The sequence below is a fragment of the Homarus americanus genome, unplaced genomic scaffold (genome assembly GCF_018991925.1).
Source record: "Homarus americanus isolate GMGI-L3 unplaced genomic scaffold, GMGI_Hamer_2.0 scaffold11022, whole genome shotgun sequence".
In the NCBI taxonomy this organism is placed as follows: Eukaryota; Metazoa; Arthropoda; class Malacostraca; order Decapoda; family Nephropidae; genus Homarus; species Homarus americanus.
In genome coordinates this window covers 15,810,847-15,825,680 of record NW_024737068.1, presented here as the reverse complement: position 1 = coordinate 15,825,680, position 14,834 = coordinate 15,810,847, and the positions used below count along the sequence as shown (strand labels likewise).

Genomic DNA, 14,834 nt, shown 5'->3' with positions numbered 1-14,834 from the left:
CCAGCACACTGCCCGCCCCTTCAGTTGCCGCCTCTATATTTTCGTCCTTTCTTGTCTATATAAACTATTAATCTATATTTCCTATACACGAACGTAACCTAGAATATATTTTTTTCAGAATCCTATACTTTTATTTACATAAATACTGTAATAGTAATTTAAGAGATGTGGTTTACTAAATATTTCTTTATATAACCTCGATAACGCCTGCTAGATACGCCTTACATGACCTCAACACTCAATATAGTGTCCGTGTGTCCGTTAGTTGGTCCGTAGCTCGAGCATGACGTATTGTATTTGTCTGTGATTGAGTTTATAGTAAAGGCCCGGTTGTCAACTTTTTCTATCTCTCCATCCCAGTCCCTATCTCTCCATCCCAGTCCCTATCTCTCCATCCCAGTCCCTATCTCTCCATCCCAGTCCCCATCTCTCCATCCCAGTCCCCATCTCTCAGTCCCATCCCCCTCTCCATCCCAGTCCCTATCTCTCCATCCCAGTCCCCATCTCTCCATCCCAGTCCCCATCTCTCCATCCGTCCCTATCTCTCCATCCCAGTCCCTATCTCTCCATCCCAGTCCCTATCTCTCCATCCCAGTCCCTATCTCTCCATCCCAGTCCCTATCTCTCCATCCCAGTCCCTATCTCTCCATCCCAGTCCCTATCTCTCCTTCCCAGCACCTCTCTTTCCATTTCAACACCTATCTCTCCATTCCAGTATATATTTCCCCTTTGTATCAAACTCCTTTCACATTTAATATTCAATAGTTTAAACCTCTACACCTACACTGTAACTCCTACTAGTATAACAAAACACAAAACACTAAACTATCAATAATAAACTGGATCCCTACAAGAGCACAGGTGTTGGTAGCAGGCCAGCCAGGTTTTTGAGGGAGGTGCCACTATATTAAAGACACTTAAAGACACCAATAACACATCTCATTAATCTCTCCATTACCACACCTGATGAGCGTAAGTTTGTAACACCTATCTATAAGAAATGTGACGGGTATGATGTAGGTATATACAGGCCAGTTAATATACTGTGAACTGTATCTAAAATTCTAGTGAGCAGTGTACGTTCAGGTGGAAAGATATCTCCGGGAGTAGTATAAAAATTTGTACAGCCACCAGTCAGGTTTTAGAGGCTCTCACTCATCTGACACCAGTCTGATCCATCTCACTGACTATCAGGGGCGGATCCAGGAATATCAAATTGTGGGGGGGGGGGGAGGGTCCAATAAGTTGTGGTGAGCACAGCAAGCCATTTTGAGGCCATGTGTACTAGATATTAGGAGATATTCTGAGGACAATATTAAAAACTTTTTACTATACAAAAACGCCTGAGTACAATGCTGCATTTAAAGAAATGTATTGGAATTTTCTGATGAAAAGGAGGATCCGGACCCCCCCCCCCCAATCCATCCCTGAGACTATATCAGATTTCAAACAGCTCAGGGAAATTACACGGATATGGTAACACTAGACTTACAAAAATCCTTCGACACACTTGATCATGACATACTGTACTTGTGTGAAAAACTGCAGGCTACTGGCATTGGTTCTGTCGACTGGTTTAAATCATATACAGTAGTAACAGGAAGCAACTTCTTGTTGCAAATAACGGTCAACATCCGTGCCAATAGCCTATGGAGTTCTAGGACCTTTGCCCTTCTGTGTTACGTAAATGACGTGCCCATTAGTGTTAATTGTAAACTTTTGCTGTGTGCCAATGACAGTACTGTACTCTTTTAGTGTCAAGTGGATACAGCACTCGCCTCCTGCTCCAGGGGTCGGTGGTTCAATTCCTGGGTGCTCCCAGTTGTAAATGGGTACCTAAGTTTACAACTTGGGGAAATGAATACGGTCGAGTGCAGTACCGGCCATGCTGCCTCCTTGTGTACCAAAGGCTTAGTATACTGTGTACTGTATCCAGGGCTGTCCCTAAGGCCAGTTATGCCTATGGGTCTCACTTTCATTTTTCAAGTTCATCAGTTCCTGTGTAAGTCACTCAGTCTCCAAGTACAATACTGTACATGTTTTACAAGGGATATGAGTACTTACTGTACTGTATTAAAAAATATTTAAATTTATTTTCCTCTCAAGATACATAAATAATCTGTAGTTCACATAAGTAATTTATATTGTAACGTCATATACTATTAGAGAAACAATAAACACTTAAAATTACATTCCATTGGGAAGGGGGGGGCATAATTGCACACCTGTACGTTCATAACTAAAAATCGGCATGCTTCATCTGTAACACTTGCAGTGGTTTGTTCATTGTCGTGTGGATGGTGAGGCAGTTCCATTTACCTTTTAACATACACCTGTAAATGAAGTGACTGAGTATTGACTGTATAACAAGCTGGTGATGTTAATAATAATTCTCTAAGAAAAGATTCTACAAATTCTCTTTCATATTAACAGTAAGAAGTACAGTACACACAGGTGGGGGGAGGAGGTAGTACAGGTAATAAATAAACTCTTTCTTAATACTAAACAAACAAAATAAATATTCCCACATTGTAAAAAAATCCCTAAGAAGAATATCACACATTTGTTATAAAAAAATAAATATTCTATGCCTGCTTGTAAAAAAATAATATGTAGAAGAAAATGTTTTTATCTATATACACTTGTTGCAATTATATCTGAATTATAGGTACAGTCGATTATCGAGAATATAGTACAGGTTGGTACAGTATATAATTATTGGTCAGTACATGTATGCCATATAAGATTAGAGTATAGCAAGGTATCTTAACAACCTCTCCAGTAACACACATACACACACTATAGAGAGTACCCTGGAAACATCTTATGGTTCAGTATTTACAAAAGGAGAATTTCTTAAAAATCTATTACATTCACAACACACATACACAGTATACAATTATAGGAACCCATCCATGTACTATAACTTACTCTAGGATATAGATCTCTACTATATAAAAATATGAACATAAGTAACATTTTTTCCATATCATTCTATAACATTCATGGTATAAATATATCTTTCAGAATATATATACTATAGTGCTTTCTAAAAAAAATCCTTTATATGAACAATGAACTTTTCTCACAAAATCCAGAAACCATTTTTTTAAAAGAATCTTTGTGTAAATGATTGGGAGAGTACAGGTTAGGAGTGATAAACATCTGACATCACTAGTAATACCTGACAAGACTAGTAATATTGACATCATCTCTACTAATATATCTGACATATCTAGTAAGCTAATAAACATCTGAAGTCACATAACAAAAAACATAAACTATTCAGTGGTCAATAACAATTCCAAATCACTTTAAAATAACAAACAAAACTAATCCTAACCCAAGTAATGAGTCCTTTCTTTGTCCTCTCACTGTACTGTTTTTTGTACCTTTATTATAGAATTGAAGACACAAGGTGATACGAGGTGACGGACTCCTTTAACCAACATACACTACTGTAGTCTCCTTCCTTTCCTGGATAAAAATGGTCAGTTGGTTCTTGTCATAAGTGTACATAATACAAAAGTAATTACGTATTGCCAATGTTGTTACCAAAACATAGTAATTCTTACAATATTAATGGTAGTTCTTAACACACTGAGAAAAACATATATTGGTAAAGTATTTCATAGTTGGTTACTGTATATTGCAGTGAAATAACTTGCCTCAATACTGCAATTAGTTACCTGTATATTGCAATTCAATAACCTGACTCAAATTATTCCCAGAAGATGGGGAAGACGTTGGTGGTGTTTTCAAAACTTCTGTGGAATTTCTTTGTTCCTCACCGGATTTGGAAGCTCTATTCTTTCCCCTCAAGTTACGTATTTCCCCGCTGTCAGGGGTAGCGAGACGTTGCCGTAAGCCACACTCGATGAGGTGCCTGGTGCTATACTTATACAGTTCTGTGTATTTCTCATCGCTCAGATACGAGGAATGGCTTACATCTTGAGCGATCACATCCTGTCCACAAGGGCCAGAACCGTCACTAGGTAAAGAGATCGATGGGCTTGTGTGGGTAAAGAGCCAGTCAGTCGGGGAGATGTAGCCTGATAAGTCATGAGGTTTAATAAATGGTAAATCAAGTAATACCTTTCTCTTTTTGAGTGATTTAACTCCATAATAATTTGAACAAATTTCATCTTCACTATCAGGTACAATAACACTGTCTTCACTATCAGGTACATCACTTTCTTCCCCTTTGTCATGTTTACTTATGTACAGGAGGGTTTCAATTTTGCCACGTTCCTCAGGTGTTCCAAATTTGCGTTCTTTTTCCTCCTGTCCCTCACAAACTTTTTCCGTTGTCTTGGCGATGGCTTCCTCAAGAGTGGTATTTGGTTTAGAACAACATTTAAAACCGACTTGATAGTCAGGCTCGTTCTTCTGGTCACTGTCACCGTCGCTCTCATCGGCATCGTAATCCGAGCCACTGTTGCCACTTTCATCAACATTTAGCTCATTTTCACTTACACTCTGATCTTGTTTGTTACTAGTTCTTTGTTCTTCAGGTTCACTCTCATCAACTTGTTCTTCATGTTCATTATCATTATCAACTTGTTCTTCAGGTTCACCATCATTATCAACTTGTTCTTCATGTTCACCATCATTATCAACTTGTTCTTCAGATTCACTGTCATCAATTTGTTCTTCATATTCACCATCATTATCAACTTGTTCTTCAGGTTCACTGTCATCAATTTGTTCTTCATGTTCACCATCATTATCAACTGATTCTTCATGTTCACCATCATTATCAACTTGTTCTTCATGTTCACCATCATTATCAAATTGTTCTTCATATTCATCAGTGCTATCATCTTGTTCTTCAGCATTATCATTTTGTTCACCATCATGATCACCTTGTTCTTCTTGTTCTTCACCATTATCATCTTGTTCTTGTTCATCAGCATTGTCTTGTTCTTCTTGTTCACTATTATCATCTTGTCCTTGTTCCTCAGTCTTATTACTTTGTTCTTCTTGTTCACCATCATCATCGTGTTCACCTGTATCATCTTGTTCACCGGTGTCACCTTGTTCACTATTATCATCACCTTGTTCTTCTTGTTCATCACCATTATCATCTTGTTCTTGTTCATCAGCATTGTCTTGTTCTTCTTGTTCACTATTATCATCTTGTCCTTGTTCCTCAGTCTTATTACTTTGTTCTTGTTCACCATCATCATCGTGTTCACTATTATCATCACCTTGTTCTTCATGTTCAGCATTATCATCTTGTTCTTGTTCATCAGTATTATCATCTTGTTCACTATTATCATCACCTTGTTCTTCATGTTCAGCATTATCACCTTGTTCTTCATGTTCACCGTTATCTTCTTGTTCACCATTATCTTGTTCTTGTCCATCATCATTATTACTTTGTTCTTGTTCATCAGCATTATCATCTTGTTCTTCAGCATTATAATCTTGTTCTTCATGTTCATCAGCATTATAATCGTGTTCTTGTTCATCAGCATTATAATCTTGTTCTTCTTGTTCATCAGCATTATAATCTTGTTCTTCTTGTTCATCAGCATTATATTCTTGTTCTTTCTGTTCATCAGCATTATAATTTTGTTCTTCTTGTTCATCAGCATTATATTCTTGTTCTTTCTGTTCATCAGCATTATAATCTTGTTCTTCTTGTTCATCAGCATTATATTCTTGTTCTTTCTGTTCATCAGCATTATAATCTTGTTCTTCTTGTTCATCAGCATTATAATCTTGTTCTTCTTGTTCATCAGCATTATAATCTTGTTCTTCTTGTTCATCAGCATTATATTCTTGTTCTTTCTGTTCATCAGCATTATAATCTTGTTCTTCTTGTTCATCAGCATTATAATCTTGTTCTTCGTGTTCATCAGCATTATCATCTTGTTCTTCAGCATTATAATCTTGTTCTTCTTGTTCATCAGCATTATAATCTTGTTCTTCTTGTTCATCAGCATTATAATCTTGTTCTTCTTGTTCATCAGCATTATATTCTTGTTCTTTCTGTTCATCAGCATTATAATCTTGTTCTTCTTGTTCATCAGCATTATATTCTTGTTCTTCGTGTTCATCAGCATTATCATCTTGTTCTTCAGCATTATAATCTTGTTCCTTTTGTTCATCAGTATTATAATTTTCTTGCCCATCAGCATTATCGTCTTGTTCTTCTTGTTCATCATTATCACCTTGTTCTTCTTGTTCATAATCATTAATACTTCGTTTTTGTTCATCATTAGCATCTTGTTCTTCTTGTTCTTGTTCACCATTATCATCTTGTTCATAAGCATTATTACTTTGTTCAGCTTGCTCATCAGCATTAATACTTTGTTCTTCTTGTTCATCCTGTTCATAGGCATTAATATTTTGTTCTTGTCCATCATCATTATCACCTTGTTCTTCTTGTTCATAAGCATTAATACTTTGTTCTTCTTGATCATTATCATATTGTTCTTCTTGTTCACCATCATCTTGTTCTTGTTCACCATTATCATCTAATTGTTCATAAGCATTATTACTTTGTTCTTTTAGTTCATCATTAGCACCTTGTTCACCATCATCTTGTTCTTGTTCACCATTATCATCTTCTTCATAAGCATTATTACTTTGTTCATCTTGTTCATAAGCATTAATAGTATGTTCTTGTCCATCCTCATTATCATCTTGTTCTTCTTGTTCACCATTATCATCTTCTTGTTCATAAGCATTATTACTTTGGTCTTCTTGTTCATCATTATCTTTTTGTTCTTCACCATTATCATCTTGTTCATAAGCATTAATACTCTGTTCTTGTCCATCCTCATTATCACCTTGTTCACCTTGTTCTTGTTCACCATTATCATCTTCTTGTTCATAAGCATTATTACTTTGGTCTTCTTGTTCATCATTATCTTTTTGTTCTTCACCATTATCATCTTGTTCATAAGCATTAATACTCTGTTCTTGTCCATCCTCATTATCATCTTGTTCACCATTATCATCTTCTTGTTCATAAGCATTATTACTTTGGTCTTCTTGTTCATCATTATCATTTTGTTCTTCACCATTATCATCTTGTTCATAAGCATTAATACTCTGTTCTTGTCCATCCTCATTATCATCTTGTTCACCATTATCATCTAATTGTTCATAAGCATTATTACTTTGGTCTTCTTGTTCATCATTATCATTTTGTTCTTCACCATTATCATCTTGTTCATAAGCATTAATACTCTGTTCTTGTCCATCCTCATTATCATCTTGTTCACCATTATCATCTAATTGTTCATAAGCATTATTACTTTGTTCTTTTAGTTCATCATTAGCACCTTGTTCACCATCATCTTGTTCTTGTTCACCATTATCATCTTGTTCATAAGCATTATTACTTTGTTCATCTTGTTCATAAGCATTAATAGTATGTTCTTGTCCATCCTCATTATCATCTTGTTCTTCTTGTTCATCTTGTTCTTGTTCACCATTATCATCTTCTTGTTCATAAGCATTAATACTTTGGTCTTCTTGTTCATCATTATCTTTTTGTTCTTCACCATTATCATCTTGTTCATAAGCATTAATACTCTGTTCTTGTCCATCCTCATTATCATCTTGTTCACCATTATCATCTTCTTGTTCATAAGCATTATTACTTTGTTCATCTTGTTCATAAGCATTAATACATTGTTCTTCTTGATCATCGTTATCTTGTTCTTCTTGTTCACCATCATCTTGTTCTTGTTCATAAGCATTATTACTTTGTTCATCTTCTTCATAAGCATTATCAATTTGTTCTTCAAGTTCATCCGGATACTGGTTCACATTTTCCTCTGGACTTGTATTTTCTTCTTCTGGACTTGGGCTCTCGTCATAAATCCTCTGCGCTCTACTGGGCCCAATTTTCCTCCTCTGCTGGGCCTCCTTCAGGTGTTGTGATGCTGTCCTCCTCTCTTTCACACATCTATCTGTTAGAAAATAATATAGAAACTGAAATAAACCCAAAACGAGAAGTATGAGAGAGAAAATAATAAAATTGAACTGGGTAATACTAAGACAAGGCAAACAATAAGAGGGAAAGCAAAGATAGGAACATGGACTCTGGATGTAAATGAGGAAAATGTAAATAAAATACAAATATACTTACAAACAATTGATATAGATAAGGATTATAAATACTGCTAACTACAGTAAATTGCACGTACAGTACACGTTAAAATTACCTATTGGGACGACATCCGGTAATTGGCGTGGGCGTTGGGTTGTGGGCCAAGTTTGGGATCGTTTTTTATGCAAGGACATTTTTCTCCTCTTACCTGACTGAACACAATCGTTAGTGATGCTACGTTTCTTTGCACCCATCTTCCCGGTGAATCTGAAAAACATTACTTGATCTTTACGGTGTACATTAAGCGAGCACGTGAAGTCTAGTGCAAAATCCCCCCACCTATTGTACGTATCCACTCAGCTGCCATATGCTATTTCTGAATTTTGTCATCACCGCCATCATTACCACCACTATCTAACCATCACCACCACTAACTCCACCACCATCATCATTGTGTTATACCTTTTATGGCTACCTGTATTTTCTTTTTCACATTTCACACTTCATCTCTACATCATCACTTTTCTTTCATGCTTATACAACCTGCAATCATTTCTTCTTGCATTTGTAATCATTCAATTTTCCATCTCTATGTACAGATTGGCTCAGTATTGAAACCTTTAAAATTAAAAATGGTCTAAAGGCACACACAAAATAAAATAGCCTGGCAATTACCGGAAAATAAAAGAAAACTTCCTTCTGCGACTCTTGACATCCATTGTGAGGGCACTATGAGCCATCACTGTGGCCTCCTGTAATTTTTGCATGGTCACCAGATCCTGGAAAATGTACTTACAGTAACTATACCACTCCTGTATATACATATTAAACACTAATACAGTACAGTACTTTACTCCTGACTTATGGGACACAATGGGAATTTTCTTCAGGATAAATTTCCACATCACTCTTAGGGACAAATTTCCACATCACTCTTAGGGACAAATTTCCACATCACTCTTAGGAACAAATTTCCACATCACTCTTAGGTACAAATTTCCACATCACTCTTAGGGACAAATTTCCACATCACTCTTACATTTCTGTCACAACACACTTGAAAATTCTGTGTTTGGGGAATTGAGTTTTAGAAACAGTTGTGTCTGGCAGAGTGTATCCTGACCATATGCAGTGTGAAAACTAAGATTTACACCACAAACTTTAACCTTCACCTTTACTCATATGGGCCAGTAGAAGAACCACTGACATGAGAAACACTTAACACTGAAGAGTTGTTAATTCTTATTCAATGTATAATTTATCCTTTAACCACTTATCAGCTTACATGCCTTTCAGGTGATTGGTTTGTCACACTGGATAACACCCTTCTCTTCATTAAGCAAAGTGCATGTTACTCACCCTATCTTAGCAGCCCTCATCACAGTAAAACTACAGTATATGTGAAATTGACTCCTAACACAAACTATACTATTTACAGTACATTATAATGAATATGATAGAGTTGTCCAGTAAATGTTAAGAGACAAGGCTTACCAATATATATAGACATCTTAAGCTGTCACCTTCACCACTCACCTCACAATACTATAATGATCACTGGAGCTCTCTCATTTACTTACCAGAAAAAGATCATTATTTTGTGTGTAACATCATGACTTCTTACTAACCTTCACAATTTTGACATTAATAATTTATATAAGTTAAGACCTAGCCCTAGTAGTAAATATATAATAATTTAAGAATATGCTGTACAGGTGTAATTACTGTATATCTGATCTCTGCTCACCTGTTAAATTTCCTTAAGATATGATAATGTTATAACTTACTTTTATTATCTGGTGAAACAACTATTAACACTGACGGTCACACATAATATATATACTGTATAACAAATCCTAACGTGCAATTGGGGACTGACCTTTTGTGAACCCAATGGAAAACGCCTGTAGGTATCATCTCTAGTAAAGGGTTTTACGTTGTTGGGAGTGACCCATGCTCGATTTACCGGCACACTGAAGAAGGTCACATTATAGTAAGTCTGTTGATAAAAAGAAAACTTATCATCAGTGCCCAGTGGTGTAGTCAAGATCCAGAACAGAAACAAGACCATATGTAATTTTAAGCCTTTATGGATCAAAAGATTATTGACCCCCCTTCCACCCCCTAAGTGTTCACCTTAAGCCTGAAGTTTAAACACCCCAAAATTATTTGAGGAAGGATAATGGTCTAGTTCGTGGCTCCCAATACATCATGGATCAATGCCATCCAATTTTTTTCTTCAGTTTTATGTCTCTTTCCCTAAATACAGTTTTGTTTACTTATGCTTCACTTGTTATGCTTTCAGTACTGTACCTGCACACCACCTGAACATACCCTCACCATCAACACCTCTCTGCCCAATACAAGTACTGTACTCAACTGTATTTCTCACAGTTACACATCTTATGCATCCAAATTACCACAATATATTACTGTACTGTACTCATCATATCATCATTTGTAAAGTTACTAAGATGCTCTTTCACCTTACACTCAAAAGTCCTTACATCATATCCACAAAATGATGATGGTGATGGTGGCAGTGATGATGATGATGAAGGTGACACTTGATAATGATGATGGTGGCAGTGATGATGATGATGATGATGAAGGTGACACTTGATAATGATGGTGGCAGTAATGATGATGATGATGATGATGAAGGTGACACTTAATAATGTTGGAGGTGACATTGATGATCATGATGTAACAATATTCCCATCTTTGTCTCCTTTGGCAAAATTCTCTCCATAAAACTCACAAATACATATTAATTTCTTGCCTGCTGCTGCTCAGTGGTACAACGAGTGTAGGACAACCCCCCCCACCCCCCTAGGACAAAAACCCCCTTGAATAAACCTAACCTAACCCAATGGGGTTTTATCTGGATCCCGTGGTACAACCCATCATCCACTGTTCCAATATCCTGACACACCCCACACAATCCATTGTCACCTCCCCTTGTACACACACGTAACAATACGGCCATTTCTCCGTTAGCCGGAATCCCTCAAACCCAGAACTCTCCGATAGCTGGAATTTAAATTTTCTCGGAAAATCGTTCCCAGAGCCGGAATTTTCCGGAAAATTCCGGCATCAGGAACGATTTTCTGTGGGGCACATTTTCTGGAAAATTCAAAGAAAATTTTCCCGATACCCGGAAAATTCTAGGGGTGAGGGATTTTTTCTGACTTTGAGAGAGTCGTCTCGTTACCCGGAAATCTCTCATTCCCGGAAGTGATCTGCACCAATTGTTTCGACTTAACGGGGATGTCACTGAATATTTTTTCTCGTCTCCCTTCAGTACTTCCCATCAACAACAACAACAACACCATTTTATGCATGGATTACACCCACAACTTACCGGAGCAGTACCCATGTCATTGAGGTAGACATATTCCTTGTTATCAGGATCAAAGTCAACCATCGCCGGCCACCATGCTGTCCCAACCACTCGTGCCCACACCACTAAAATGGGTAACAGAAATGAGAAGATCTGACTGGTCCTTTACTCCACATGTTTGTACGTATACAGTAGTTATATATCTTAATCCTTACATTATTTCTTTTATACTTTAAATATTATGAAACTAACCATTTATACTGCTAAACCTAACCTAACAAAACCATTTACAGTTCACTTCTAACCTGACCTAACATTTTATACAACTAAACCTAATCTAACCTAACCATTTAGACTAGTAAACCTAACTTAACCATTTACACTGCTGTCAACCAATAGGGGGAAAAAGCAAGGTCCATCAATGTAAAAGTAAAGGTAAAAAAAAAAAAAATCTCCTTAAAATATCTTCAGGACAAACCTAACACCAACCCATCTCTGACTGTACTTGAGGGAGCATTACACTGACCTGAACCCATGACGTACTGGCTGTAAACATACGATTCATTGTACTGTCCCCATTCTTCCTCCGACTCACGACATTTGTTCTTCCTCTTATCTGCAACGAAAGACCGAATATTCAAGCTACTCTTTTATTTCTCAATCTAATTACAGTACAGTGAAATATCTATTTAATAGACTTTATTAGGAGGAGAGTCCATTATATCAAGGGTCCATTATATATGAAACCCCCATTTAATAAACCATACAGAGATAAAAATACAGTAATGCCAAATGCTTGATCAATACAGTAGTTTCAATTAATAAATTATATTATAGTACTGTACTGATTAGGAGGGCTGACTGCATATTGGCCTCATTATCCACATACAGTATTAGAATACAGCACAGAACCCGACAGTCATCAATGGTCATAAAGGATCCGGTTTTATGTATCTGCAAGTCTCCACATCTACCACAGGAGATTTTTAGCACAAAGCAGGGGGCAATTTCTCTAACCTATTATTCCCTGATACCTGTCAACCATGGAAGGGAGAACACTAGAATATAATCCCACAGTTGGTAAGTGTTTAATGGTACATTTTTATGAGGTGATGACATAAAGAACTGAGGAGATTACTTACTGGGATTCATTTTACAAGTCCAAAAATTAGGCAGCGATAAAGGATCCAGGACGTTGGTCAACTTGCGCCATTTCTTACATTCATCGCACTGAGCCCACAAAATCTCATCCACATTCTCCATCAGTTCCTTAACTTTTTCCTGAAGAAAACATCCAAGATACTATTAATTAAGCACCGATATACTGCACTGTATACTCCCGTGACCTGCAGTGTCTATATTCATGCTCAACTGTATAACTTCATAGATTATATACTGTACAGTACATGCCTATCCAACTGTAAACCTGTATGACAATTTTACTGATATATATTACAGGTACGTATTATTATTATTATTATTATTATTATTATTATTATACAAGTGCAGTAGTTACTTCACCTCAGCACAAGTCTAACTTAGTATCTCGTCCTCATAACTGTATAATAAATATCAGGTGTGTATTCACAGTCTGTATTCCAATTATAAAAAATAGTTAAGAAACATTCAGCGGTATAAACAATCATACAAGTTACAGTACAGTATAGTACCTTTACTCTGTCTGTCCCAGGAGATACGTGACAGTTGCCTTTGTCTTCCTCAGGTGATGTTTGTGGAGTACATTCATCGTCTGGTGATGTTTCAAGGCTCTTGGTGTATTTCTTTTGGGATGAGGCTGTCTTACGAGACTCTAAGGGAATCCTGCGCTGTATCCTGCCCTCGTATGTCTTTTCCGAAACAATGGTCTCGGCTAATGCCGCCGGTGAAGAATATTTCACTTTTACTTTAGATGAACTTCGTGACCTGTGAGAAACTGTAGGTGGTAGCGTCTCCTGTCTTGCTGTTTTGGTTGGCGACGATGATAATTTGTGTAATGTGTTCCATCCCTCTGTTACTGGAAGGAATTGGTTAAAGTTAGATCATGGGAAGATGAATTTATGTTAGCGCACACACACACACACACACACACACACACACACACACACACACACACACACACACACACACATTGTTACAACAAGATAACCCAGCCAACCATCTTACACACATCCTCAACACACAATCAAGAGAAAGGCTTCACACGGTGGTCATGATGGCCACTAAGTATAGAGAGTTTTATAAAGATCTCTTGAGAGATGAATGTGATACAGGTACTAGGCTAGAACTCATAAGACATGGGAAAGGTTTAGAGACATTAAAACAGTGATTGAAACTTAAAAAGATTAAATATTAAAAAGTCTCAATGTAGTTATAATACAGATGTTGTTAAAATACTTCCAGTACACTTAGAATAACATGAAATAACAAGACAAAATTTGCTTATCCATACATTTATCTATGGAACACAAATTACATCGTTACTGTAGATCAAAATGGTTCACTTTTTACTCAATGTTTTAAAATATACTTACCTTCAGGAGAATCTAGAGTCTCCTCATCACTATCCACCCCACACCAAGGGACGTCATCAGTGGGATCTTCTGTCACCTGGGTGGGAGCTGGTGGTAGAGAGCCGGTACCCATCTCCCCCTCCTCGCTGCAACAAATGGCAAGTGAACCACAAATAAGAAGTGACAATTCAATACAAAAGCATCATTATTTTATTTCTTTTACTCTAACTTTTTGCTACTCTTACTTAAATATTACTCTTACTTTAATCTTACAGTACTTTACTTTAGTCTAACACATCAATCAATGGTAAAGAAGAATAAGTAAAGTATCATTTATTTTGGGTATTTTTTTCCTTCCCATTCTCTATTCCTCTTCTCCAATCATACAGTACATATAATAAATAAATAAAGGGTTCTTAGTTTCATATATCAATTGTTTAAGTCTGCCAGTTATAAGTCCTATTATGAAACTATATTTAGGATGGACTCTAGGGATCACCTGAAGATTAGCCCCCTCCCCCCCACCTTATTATTTCACCTGAAGATTAAACACCCAAATATTACCTGGAGGGCTTAGGTTAGGTCAGGTTCTATTGTATTAGATTATGTTAGGTTAAGTTGGGTAAGGTTAATTGAGGTTAATATCAAGCCAAGCTATTTGTGTGTGTGTGTGTGTGTGAAGAGGTTACACTAGGCTACAGTCAATGGTTGTACAGCACAGTGTAACAAGAAACTCATTAATAACATCATCTGTTTCTCATACTCACGCATCTTCAACCTCTACACGGGGAGTTGATGACTGCTGCTGTGGAGGTTCTTTCAACAATGTTTGCTGTGGATGTTCCTGCAATGATGGCTGTTGCTGCATAGGTTCTTGCAATGATGGCTGGTATAGAGGTTCCTGCAATGA

At 36.8% G+C, this 14,834-nt stretch overlaps 2 protein-coding genes across 3 annotated transcripts in view; one reads left to right on the top strand and one right to left on the bottom strand.

The window, feature by feature from the left end:
- LOC121872854 overlaps window positions 1-8,325 on the bottom strand; it is a 33,065-nt gene extending 24,740 nt beyond the window's left edge. The window contains exons 1-2 of the mRNA XM_042375903.1: window positions 8,280-8,325; window positions 3,690-7,931 (exon numbers count right to left, since the gene is read on the bottom strand). Coding sequence (XP_042231837.1) covers window positions 3,690-7,931; window positions 8,280-8,325 — 4,288 coding nt within the window. The remainder of the gene's footprint in view (window positions 1-3,689; window positions 7,932-8,279) is intronic.
- Window positions 1-14,834, top strand: part of LOC121873015 — a 34,259-nt gene that overhangs the window by 7,395 nt on the left and 12,030 nt on the right. The window contains exons 3-4 of one of the 2 annotated variants that reach the window (XM_042376272.1): window positions 11,483-11,594; window positions 13,952-14,082. In XM_042376272.1, coding sequence (XP_042232206.1) covers window positions 11,589-11,594; window positions 13,952-14,082 — 137 coding nt within the window. In that variant the 5' untranslated portion in view covers window positions 11,483-11,588. Of the gene's footprint in view, window positions 1-11,375; window positions 11,595-13,951; window positions 14,083-14,834 lie in introns of both variants that reach the window. The other variant, XM_042376271.1, reaches the window with a different exon arrangement.